This window comes from Larimichthys crocea, unplaced genomic scaffold (genome assembly GCF_000972845.2).
Source record: "Larimichthys crocea isolate SSNF unplaced genomic scaffold, L_crocea_2.0 scaffold148, whole genome shotgun sequence".
NCBI lineage: Eukaryota > Metazoa > Chordata > Actinopteri > Sciaenidae > Larimichthys > Larimichthys crocea.
This window is the reverse complement of record NW_020852030.1, coordinates 483517-495049: the sequence shown is the minus strand read 5'-3', so window position 1 is coordinate 495049 and position 11533 is coordinate 483517. Positions and strand designations below refer to the sequence as shown.

General features: G+C 45.9%; 2 protein-coding genes across 12 annotated transcripts; both read right to left on the bottom strand.

Annotated features, from left to right (window-relative positions):
* Positions 1 to 292: 292 nt before the first annotated feature.
* slc35a2 (solute carrier family 35 member 2) lies at positions 293 to 8531 on the bottom strand. Of its 11 annotated transcripts, none has more exons than XR_003461789.1 (7): positions 8158 to 8531; positions 6607 to 6789; positions 6201 to 6352; positions 6006 to 6128; positions 5325 to 5924; positions 1858 to 1956; positions 293 to 1694 (listed from the first exon to the last, which is right to left on the bottom strand). XR_003461789.1 is itself a non-coding variant. In XM_027275632.1 (7 exons), the coding sequence occupies exons 1-6, from the start codon at positions 8219 to 8221 to the stop codon at positions 1635 to 1637; spliced, it is 1182 nt and encodes a 393-aa protein (XP_027131433.1). In that variant the 5' UTR covers positions 8222 to 8531; the 3' UTR covers positions 293 to 1562; positions 1597 to 1634. The 11 variants fall into 11 exon arrangements, 8 of the variants coding, with proteins under 8 accessions (XP_027131433.1, XP_019111206.1, XP_010749527.2 ...); XR_003461790.1 differs by having other exon boundaries at positions 5335 to 5924; XM_027275632.1 differs by lacking the exon at positions 1858 to 1956 and having other exon boundaries at positions 293 to 1562; positions 1597 to 1694.
* A 629-nt stretch (positions 8532 to 9160) lies between these two features.
* pim2 (Pim-2 proto-oncogene, serine/threonine kinase) lies at positions 9161 to 11051 on the bottom strand (the record flags this gene model as incomplete). Its single annotated transcript, XM_019255654.2, has 6 exons — positions 9161 to 9658; positions 9750 to 9926; positions 10014 to 10183; positions 10271 to 10479; positions 10807 to 10857; positions 10947 to 11051. Coding segments are annotated over 6 exons (858 nt in total), but the record flags the coding sequence as incomplete, so codon positions are not given.
* Positions 11052 to 11533: the final 482 nt, after the last annotated feature.

Below are 11533 nucleotides of genomic sequence, written 5' to 3'. Positions count from 1 at the left end.
CTGACACTGTCAGGTGTTCACTTTATTTTCTGCACAGCCTCATATCAATAAATCAGACAACATGTCCACCTGATGAGGAGACTAAGCCATGACGTGTCAGGACCAGGTTGACAGGTTGTCTGGTGTCACGAGCCGTCCTATGAACTCGTGGCTTTACTGTTGAGGTCTGAGAGGTTGAGTAACATTTGAACATGGGGACTTATGGAGACTGACTCAATTCTGGAGCCAGCCTCAAGTGGACGTTTGAGGAACTGCAGTTTGTGGGAACAAGTTGAGAAGTCGAAAGAAAAGAAACTTTTTTTTCGTTCATTAAATTCACTTTAATTTCACAGTAATTAGAAAAGATTTGATTAAAATGTGTTTCTATGCAGACGACAGTCTCTTTAATGTGTCAAAAAAAACATTCAACTTTGTTTTAAAGCTTCAAGACTTTAAGGCATCGAGGTGAAAAGAAGAATACATGAACACACGGAGCGCTTTGTACAATATAAAACTTAAAAACACATGTTCATATCAAAACAGGAGGAAACGCTGTAAACTTTCACAATAAAAGCAAAGGTCACTTTAGTGTTTCAGACTTTCACAAAAATATTTTGGTTTCTTTTCTGAACGTTGCAGATAAATAATAAATATGGCCTTTTATTTTGAAATGTCTGACATGTTAAAAAAACAAATATGATAAAATAAATAAAATTAAAAAGAAATAAATTTTAAAAAATGAAATTAAAATGTCACTTGAGTTATGAAACAAGTTGTTTCAGTTTGAATTTAATCTAATCTGGATTTAAAATTTAAATAAATAATTAAGAAATGACATTTTATTCTGAAATGACACTCACTTCCTTGATGAGTTTAAAAGAATAAAAAAAAGAAAATAATAATAAAAATACTAAAATAAGATTTTCAGTTTAATTTTAATTCCTTTGATCTTCTTTATAAAAACTGTCAGTTTGCTGTCAGATGAAAAACTCGAGATTCAATCAGTCGATAATAATAAAAAATAAACAAAATAAAGTTTAGTTCAGACACTTTAAATGATAAATGATGATTTATAACAAACTTTAGTTTAATTCTCTTCAATCATCTGACATGATTTAAAATATTTTAGATATTATAAACTAAACTATTATCTCAAAATAAAGAGAATTAACGGCATAATTACCTTAATTAAACTGAGATAATGTTTATTTATTAACACTGAGATATCAGAATAAATATCTGAGTTAACACTGTTAATGTGTAAATGATCGTTAAAGGCTGTTTAAAGTACCTCGAAGTACCTCGAGGTATCATGATAATACTGCAGTATTACTCCTGTAGGTACCATGATAATACTGCAGTATTACTCCTGTAGGTACCATGATAATACTGCAGTATTACTCCTGTAGGTACCATGATAATACTGCATTATTACTCCTGAAAGTACCATGATAATACTGCAGTATTACTCCTGTAGGTACCATGATAATACTGCAGTATTACTCCTGTAGGTATCATGATAATACTGCAGTATTACTCCTGTAGGTACCATGATAATACTGCAGTATTACTCCTGTAGGTACCATGATAATACTGCATTATTACTCCTGTAGGTACCATGATAATACTGCATTATGAGGTCGAAGCTGCAGGAGTCAGTTTGTCCAGACGTCCGTCAGTCCGTCTCTCAGGATCCTTTTTGTTTCCCTGAACATCTGGAGGACAGAAGCAGAAGAAGAGCTGATGTTACATTCTGAAAACAAACATGAAAACACAGATCTGTGTCGTGAGAGCTTCATGAGGTGACTGTCAATAAACAGCTGTTCAAAAATCTAAAACTCTTCTTCTGTGTGAAATATGTGTGAGGTGAGAACTGACTTCCAGTTGCATGATGGGTAATGTAGTGTTCCATCACTGCGTCATCGTTTGACATCACCTCGCCTCCGTCACAGCGCAGAACCTCGGTCCGTTTCCCGCCTACACCAGAACAAACATTAAGACTATCTGACCGTCTAAGTTTAAGTTCTGTCGTCAGGTCCGACTTCTTCAGAACCGCCTCCAGAACCAGTCACTTCCTGTCTTCCTACAAAGACACTAACATCCTGCTCTGACCACTTCCTGTTTACTAACCGGTCACAAGTCAACAAATCACCTCCTCACAGAACCATCAGAACCCTCAGGTCAGCCCACCGGGTCGTGCTGGTTCTGTCCCGTTTCTTCTTCTTCTTCACAGAACCATTGAATTAAACATTAAACTGAAGTTTAACAAAGTTCTCTGAAAACTGCCTGTTGGAACGTTCCATCAACGTTTCAACACATTTACAGCATCAGACAAAAGTTTGGACACACCTCATTAAATATTTGTCATCAAAACTAAATTTAAATATGAAAACTGTTTTCTTAGTTTCAAACATCAGATTTATTTCTATTATTATTTATTGTATTATTTATTTCAGAACTTTAAAAAATGATGAAAATAAAAACACTGTCAGTTATTATCATTAATGAATCATGACGTGTTCTCTCCTGACACCAACAATCATCTCCGACTTCATGAAAATGTTCAAAGTGTTTTAAATGAATCTGGATCAAATAAACGAACGCCGACCTGTAATCATGTGAACGCTGTCATTGATACGTCAGACGTAATGGCAGAGGAGAAGAGAGTGAAGAGGACGCTGACGGAGGAAGCTAAGAAGAGAAAAGGAGAGAGTGAGCGAGCAAGAAGCCGCCGGACAAGAGTAAATGTGGGACTGACTTTTAGTGGTTGGTGAGAGCTTGGTGAAATAAAAGGCTGAAAGACAGACGCCGAGCTGGGCTGACTGCTGCTGGACTAGGCAGTGAGATCAGCTGCTGCTGGGTCTGGTTCTGGTTCTGGTTCTGGGCTGCTGCTGTGATGAGCGTTAAAGGGACAGTTCAACATTTCAGTGACCTCTCGTGTCAGTTTGTGTCGACGGTTTGAGACGTTCAGGACGAATGTTTAAAGACTTCCTGTGTACAACATCAAAATATTACAACTTTATGAAATATTCTGAATTCTAAATTATAAGTCAGAATATTGAAACTTTCCTAAAACTGTAAAATTCAAAATAAACTTCCTGGAATATTTTCAAATTAAGACAGACTCCAGAGGTTTTCAGTCCATGTCCGTGTTTATAGAAAAGTTTACCAAAAGAAGTATTTACAGGCATCGTACAGTACAAACCAAACAGCAACCAAAAACAAACGTCCAGACAGGATGAGGAAGTTTAAACAATCCTGGAACATTTCTCAAGGATCCTGATGGACTCCAGGATCCAGCAAGTCCTTCAAGACTTTTACAGGATTGTTCTTTAAACTTCCAGCAGGTGGCGCTCCAGGCGGAGTTAATGTGGAGAAATCAGAAATGTTTTGTTTTAAAATGAACATCAGCCTCTTTTTGATGAATGAAACAAAAAAACATTTTGAATCAGAGTCGAGAGCGTCTGCGTTTTAAAAAAAATGTTTTTCAGGCCAATAATCTGTTAATAATAAAATAATTATCCAGAGATAACGAGACAAAAACAAACATTTGAATAAATCCTGATGATTCTGACCTGAAATCAAGTTTCGTCTCGTTAAGGCGACTCATCAGGAAACAAAGTGACGATGAAATTATCTCGTCAATCTTGTCAAAATAACGAGATAATTATTTTTTTATGTTCAGAAAACTTTGAATGTTTTTATAATTTTCTGAGAAAAGATAATTTTGTCTCGTTAAACTGAGATAATGACGCGATGAACTCTTCGTCATCGTCGCCATGGTAACTTACAAAAGAATATTTCCACCTGGACACTGAACGGCAGCTCTGATTGGCTGAAGCGACCTGCTGAGCCTCCTCCTCCTCCTCTTCATCCCACATTAAATAAAACTCATATATTAATTCATTTATTAATTATTCAGAAACCAAAGAAAGTGTCGCCGCCTCGACCACGAGGAAACTGAATGAAAAAATCATCAAATAAAAACAAACAGATATTTGATCAGCTGATGATGAGGTCGTCTTAACACGGCGAGCCGCTCGTCTCCTCGTGCAGCGATCTGAAGACAAAAACAGAAACTTTCCTCCTGAAACTTTCCTTGTGAAGTCAAACAGAAACATTCAGTCAGGCAACTGACCGACGAACCAACGCGGTGACAGGAAACATTCATGACGCCGCCGCAGACGCATTTTAATTATCACCGCTCGTTAATTAAAGGTGCTCCAATCAACGAGCAAGCCCCGCCCCGCCCCGCCCCGCCCCGCCCCACGCGCCGTTTGAGTCCCTCAGACCAGAACACACAGCTGCACAGCTGAGCGCCAACACGACAGCCGCGCGGCGTCTGCACGGCGAGAAGGCACGAGCACGCCAACATGGCCGCCAACAGGAAGCTGCAGCCGCGCTCGCTCCACCGTGCAGCTCGACGATCACTTCCTGTCTCTACTTCCTGTCACTGACCCGCCAGAACACCGGAGGCCGAGCAGGACCGAGACCTGCTGATGTCATCACCGATGACATCAGCAGGTCTCGGTTCACCGATGACGTCATCACGAAGCTTCTTAACGAAGCTGTGACCTGATGAAGGTCGTCACCTCGAGCTGTGACCGGACCGGACCGGTCCTGGTTCTGATGTCTGGATCGATAATCGATACTTCAGGTTCTGATCAGGCGCCGACTCGTGAAAACAGAAACGCAGCGCTCGTCTTCAGTCAGTGAGAGTTTAAGGCAGAAGGCGACACCACAGACAGGAAGCAGACAGACTGCTCCTGCTCCTCCTGCTCCTCCTGCTCCTCTGTGATGAGGAGTCACAGCACCTCTTCACAGAAGGGAGGAGCAGCAGACGTCAGGAGCGCTGCCACCTTCCTCACCTCCTCGAGCAGGAGAAGCAGAGTTAGAGCAGAGGAGCAGGAAGCAGCAGAAGAAGAGGAGGAGGAGGAGGAGCAGCAGGAGTCTGTCTGTTAGCGAGCTCCTCCCTCCTCCTCTCCATCACAGGAGGAGGTGACACGAGGTCTGTGAGGAGGAGCAGAGAGAAGTTTGAAAACATCAGGAGACGCCGTCTTCAGGAGGCGGAGCTCAGCGGGAGGAGAGGGGAGGAGTCAGTGTGAGGGGAGGAGTCAGTGCGAGGGGAGGAGTCAGTGCGGGGTCAATAGGGCAGGAGTCCGGGTGAGGTGGGAGGAGTTAGGAGGAAATGAGAGGAGGAGTCAACAGCAGAGGAGGTCGACCCTCGGGCGAGCGAGCTCTGCAGAGAGCGAGCAGCGGCGTGACCTTTGACCTCGCCATGAGCAGACAGGAAGTGAGCACCAGGAGACACCAGAGAGAGAGAGAGAAACAGGAAGTCACTTCACCAGCACTGACTTTGGGAGAAACGCCTCCATCTTGGCGCCTCCGTCCGTCCGGGGTGGCGCCGAAGACGCCGAGGAAGACGTGGAGGAGCTCGGGGACGCGGCGCCGCCGGCCGCTTTTGGAAGGCTGTACATGTAGACGGCGCCGATGACGAGCCCCGCCCCCGCCGTGAAGAGCAGGTCGACGTGGAAACCGAACAGGTAGATGGACATCACCGTGGAGACGATGATGGAGAAGGAGGTGGCGAAGCCTTTCAGGATGTTGTCGGCGTACTTCACCACCACGGCGACCAGCAGCCCGCCGAACGCCTGGTTGAAGATGACGCACCACACCATGTCCGTGTAGCCGAACAGGAAGCCGCGCTCGGCGATGGCGGCGCCGTCGTTCCACCACATTCCCAGCATGCCGAGCGCTGTGCCAAAGATCCCCAGCTGCACGTTCCTCACCCAGACGGAGGCGGAGCTTCCCTTCAGGATCTTCTCGAAGTAAACGCCGGCGAAGCCCGACGACAGGCAGCTGATCACCACGGCAACCAGACCCACCGTGTAGTTCTGATTGGAGCTGTCCGACACGGACGCCTCCTTCTTCCCCTCCTGCTGCACCTGACAGGAAACGCATCATCGAGCATGTCAGATAACGGCCTGCTGCACATTACGGTCACAGGGTCACGTGACAGGAAGTACCTGTACGATGGCGACGCCGGCGAACAGCAGCAGCAGAGAGACCCACTGGACTCTGGACAGAGACTTCCTCAACATCAACACGCTGAACAGAGCCGTGGTCAGAATCTTCAGCTGGTACGTCACCTGCAGGTGCAGACAGGTGAGTCAGGTCCCGGGACGCTGTTACTCATGTGGTCAGCTGACTCTGGGACTCACCTGGAAGGTGGCGGCCGGCAGGTTGGAGATGGCCACGTACTGCAGGTTGTTCTGCAGAGTGTAGATGAGCGACGGGACGGCGAGCTTCAGAGTGTCTTTGTACTGGAAGACCACGGCGTCCACGAGGAAGACGACGGTGTCCTTCACACTGACTGCAGACAGACAGGCAGAGAGAGACAGACAGACACAGAGAGAGAGAGAGACAGACAGAGACAGAGAGACAGACAGACGTCTGAGGTCATTCTACACACATGCTGCATGTAAATGTCATTTTAACAACATTGTGTAGACGTTGTGTAAATGTTGTGTAGACGTTGTGTAAATGTTGTGTAGACATTGTGTAAATGTTGTGTAGACGTTGTGTAAATGTTGTGTAGACGTTGTGTGAACGTTGCGTGAGCCTCACATCTCTTCTGCAGCAGGATGATGAGCAGACACGTCAGCACCTTCAGGATCTCTGCCATGACGACGGCTGACGTCGTGAAGAAGCGGTCGCCCGGCAACGTGCGGACGTATCGGATGCTGAGGATGAGCGACGCATTCTGGACTACCAGGACCGCCAAACTGATGTACTTCAACTTCCTGTTGACTGCACGAGACACAGTGTTCATTACCTGACGTCCATTATCCAACCTTCATTATCCAACATTCATTATCCAACCATCCATTATCCAACCTTCATTATCCAACCATCCATTATCCAACATTCATTATCCAACATTCATTATCCAACATTCATTATCCAACATTCATTATCCAACATTCATTATCCAACCATCCATTATCCAACATTCATTATCCAACCATCCATTATCCAACCTTCATTATCCAACCATCCATTATCCAACATTCATTATCCAACATTCATTATCCAACATTCATTATCCAACATTCATTATCCAACATTCATTATCCAACCATCCATTATCCAACATTCATTATCCAACCATCCATTATCCAACCTTCATTATCCAACCATCCATTATCCAACATTCATTATCCAACATTCATTATCCAACATTCATTATCCAACATTCATTATCCAACATTCATTATCCAACCATCCATTATCCAACATTCATTATCCAACCATCCATTATCCAACATTCATTATCCAACCATCCATTATCCAACATTCATTATCCAACATTCATTATCCAACATTCATTATCCAACATTCATTATCCAACATCCATTATCCAACCATCCATTATCCAACATCCATTATCCAACCATCCATTATCCAACCATCCATTATCCAACATCCATTATCCAACCATCCTTTATCCAACATCCATTATCCAACCATCCATTATCCAACGTCCATTATCCAACATCCATTATCCAACGTTCATTATCCAACATCCATTATCCAACCATCCATTATCCAACGTCCATGATCCAACATCCATTATCCAACGTTCATTATCCAGCGACAGGCTCACACACCTGAACACGTGACACTGTCAGTATCTGAGCCTCACCTGTCCTGTCAAACCTGTTTACACACACACACACACACACACACACACACACCCTGAGCTAACACACACACACCCAGAGCTAACACACACACACACACACACACACACACACACACACACACACACTGTGCTGTTAGCTCAGCTAGCATGCTAACAGCTAATTATATCTATTAAAATAAATGCGCGAGCTCGACTCATTAAACACCTGACAGGTAAACACTGTCCTCGTCACGTGACGTGTCAGCTGACGTCGCTGGTTACCTGCTAAAGTTTGGTTAGCTCAGCTGCTAGTTAGCTGAACACACACACACACACACACTCTCTCTGACGTCACGGACTTTAATTAACCATAATGACGTTTTAATTAAGACTGATCGCGTCAGCTCCTCAGGCAGCTCCCCGGGTCCAGAGCCTGTGGCCCGGTGTGAGGTGAGCTCCTGTGCCGGTCCTCGGGTCTCCTCCCCGGGTCTTACCGTCGCTCTGACCCCGGCTGGCTGCCTTGTCCTCGGGCGGCTGGCTGTGGCTGCCCCCGGCCATGCTGCTGCCTCTGCCCGCTGTCTGCTCGGCTAACGCTCCGCTAGCCTCTCAGCTAGCCCCGTCACAGTCTGGACCGGACCGGCACCGAGCTCTGGATTCTGGTTCGGGTGGAAGTGAGAGGCAGACACTTCACCGGGCTCGGAGTGGAGAAGTCTGCGGGGGAACCACCGCAAACATCGGCATGAAAACAGACCGTGGAGGCTGATGTGTCCCGGAAGTGAAGGAACTACATCGGCGAAGATGGGACAGACTGACAGGATGTATCACTCTGAAGAGAAACCAGGACACCAAAACAGTTCAAAGAAACATTTAGTAAGAACAAAGACATTTTATTGTATCCATCAGTGAACTCAACATAATGAACTGTTCAAAGGATTCTTATTGGACAGTCTGCGGGACATAACGGAGACTACGTCCAGGTTTTAGACAGTCTGCGGGGACGTCACGGAGACTACGTCCAGGTTTTAGACAGTCTGCGGTCACAGAGACTACGTCCAGGTTTTGGACAGTCTGCGGGGACAGAGACTACGTCCAGGTTTTGGACAGACAATAAATGAATTTAAAGTTTCAACAGTTTAAATTTGATGAAATGTTTTTTCATGTCGTGAAGAGCTCTGAATAAACAGTCAGAGTGAGACCTCTTCTTCCTCCTCCTCTTGTCAACAATCACTTCCTTGTTCTCCTTCAGGTTGAACATGGAGGAATCTTATTGGCTGCTGGGTGGACGCCTCACCTGCCAGAGGACTGTCACCTTCAGCGCCGCCTGCTGGTCAAACGTGTGTGCATCGTTCAAGATGTTTTATTCTCAAAATCTTTGTGAAATAAAAATAAAAGCATTGAAGTGAAAGTTCAGAGATATTCGTTAAGCAGCTGTTTAATGTTTGTTTGAAACACTGACTCATGGGTAACGTAGTCTCAGAGACACACAGAAGACTCGAGGAAGTGATGAAAACATTTATTCAGATCTTTTGATCCATAAATTCATATTTAATATAAATAAACAGAAACAAGTGACCATGAGCCACTTTGACCTTTGAACCAGCCAATAATACACAAGTATCTACAGTGACATCAGCAGAACCAGAACTCATACCAGCTGAACATGAACCAAACTTTCTGATTATTCATGTGAATAAATTAAAACGGATCAATAAATAAACAGGAAGTCATCCAGCCCTGCTGCAGATAAATTAAATTAAATAAAAAATCAGCTGAGAGCACTTCCTGTCTTTAAGTCCAGTGTGAGTTAGGCCCGGTTCTGGAGCCGGTCAGGGTTCTGTCCCAGGCGGTTCTACAGGGACTGGCTGGGCAGAGAGGCGTGCTCCTCCTGCAGGTCTCCTTCCTCCTCCTCCATCCAGGGGTGGGTCAGGATCTCCTCCAGGGTTGGACGCTCCTCGGGCCGGTACGACAGACACCAGCGAATCAGAGACTGGCATTCTGGTGACGAACAGGAAGAGCCCAGGTTAGACATCAAGATCAACCAATCAGGCTTTATGAGAGCAGAGTGGTGGGCGGGGCCTCTGCTCACCTGTAGAGACCCGTCGCGTGAAAAGGGGCGTGGCCCCGATGATCTCCTGGTCGCACTCGAAGGGGATGTCCCCGCAGACCATGTCGAAGAGAAGGACGCCCAGAGACCAGACGGTGAGCGGGACGGCCTCGTAGGACTGAGACAGGATCCACTCAGGAGGACTGTAGACCCTCGTACCTGCGGGAGGAGACAGGTGTGAGCACGTCTGGATAACCTCCACTGATTGGTCAGATGTGTCAGGTGTGTTTCGTGGTGTCTCCTCACCTTCGAACTCTCCGTACGGCGCCTCCTTCAGCGGCGCTCCGGACCCGAAGTCGACGATCTTCACCTCGAGCGTCCGCGTGTCCACCACGATGTTCTCGTCTTTGACGTCCCGGTGCACGACGCCGTGAGCGTGGACGAATCGCAGAGCCTCCACGATCTGCCTGAAGAACCTGACAGACACCAACAGAACCTTTGAGACGGGGAGCGGACACGGACAGAACCAGAACCAGCACAGGGTGCCATGCGGGGAGACCCACCTGAGGGCGAGGCGCTCCGACAGCGCTCCCGTCTCCGTGATGAAGTCGAACAGGTCCTGACACTGAGGCGGCCGCTCCAGAACCAGCAGGAAGCCCCGCCCCTCCACCTCAAACCAGTCCAGCATGCGGACCACGGCGCCGTGCCCGCCGGCCTCCGACAGCCGCTGCAGCAGAGCGATCTCCATGGGAACAGGAGCGAGCTCGCCGGGCTGCGGGGACAGGAAGTTCACGTCAGACTGATGTCACGTCAACAGGAAACAGGTCACACTGTGACTTCCTGTTTGAGTCATGGTCTGCAGGTGTCAGGTGTTTTTCCTGTGGGGGGGGGGGCTCCCCGTTAACGCTCTGATGATAATTAATGAGGTCATCGCTGAGGGGAAGTCCTGAACCGTGACATCACAGGTTTCCGTGGGAACCAGGGGCCTGCCCCCGCCCACGCCTGTCATTCACTGTGAGTCCAGCAGAGGGCAGAGCTGACCTGAGGTCCGCTCGCTTTAACTGTCAGTGCACCGGGTCAGACCGGGTCAGTCACTCACCAGGCGGGCCCACTGCTGGACTCTGTCCCTGGAGATCTGTTTGACGGCGACCTGCAGGGACAAAAAGGACAGACGTCAGTTTGTTTTCAAACAGGAAACAGGAAACATGTGACCACGTGACTGGAGGGTTGAGGTCTGACCTGGAGTCCATCAGAGAGTCTCTGACCCGAAAACACAGAACCGAAACCACCGCTGCCGAGCAGAGGCCCACAGCTGTACAGAGAGCAGAACGCCTGCTTCACTGAGACACACACACACACAGAGGCACGTCAGTACACCGTGAACCAGGACAGGACCGGGTCCACGTTCAGGACAGGACCGGGTCCACGTTCAGGATGGGTCATATATTAACATTTACACAAAAAATTCACCAATTATTCAAATTATTTTGATTTTTATAAACTTAAAATAAATAATTGTTGCAGCCTCAAATTCTGTTTACACTGCTGTCTGTTGAATACATCAAACATATATGTGTATATTTATATTAAATACATTAAACATATATGTGTATATTTATATTAAATACATTAAACATATATGTGTATATTTATATTGAATACATTAAACATATATGTGTATATTTATATTGAATACATTAAACATATATGTGTATATTTATATTGAATACATTAAACATATATGTGTATATTTATATTAAATACATTAAACATATATGTGTATATTTATATTAAATACATTAAACATATATGTGTATATTTATATT

Coding starts and splice junctions, on each gene's coding strand:
- slc35a2 (XM_019255658.2), bottom strand. CDS start 8,221: ATGGCCGGGGGCAGCCACAGCCAGCCGCCCGAGGACAAGGCAGCCAGC. Junction 6,353..6,606: donor CATCCTGCTGCAGAAGAGAT/GTGAGGCTCACG, acceptor GTCTGTCTGCAG/TCAGTGTGAAGGACACCGTC. Junction 5,925..6,005: donor CCGGCGTCGCCATCGTACAG/GTACTTCCTGTC, acceptor GTTTCCTGTCAG/GTGCAGCAGGAGGGGAAGAA.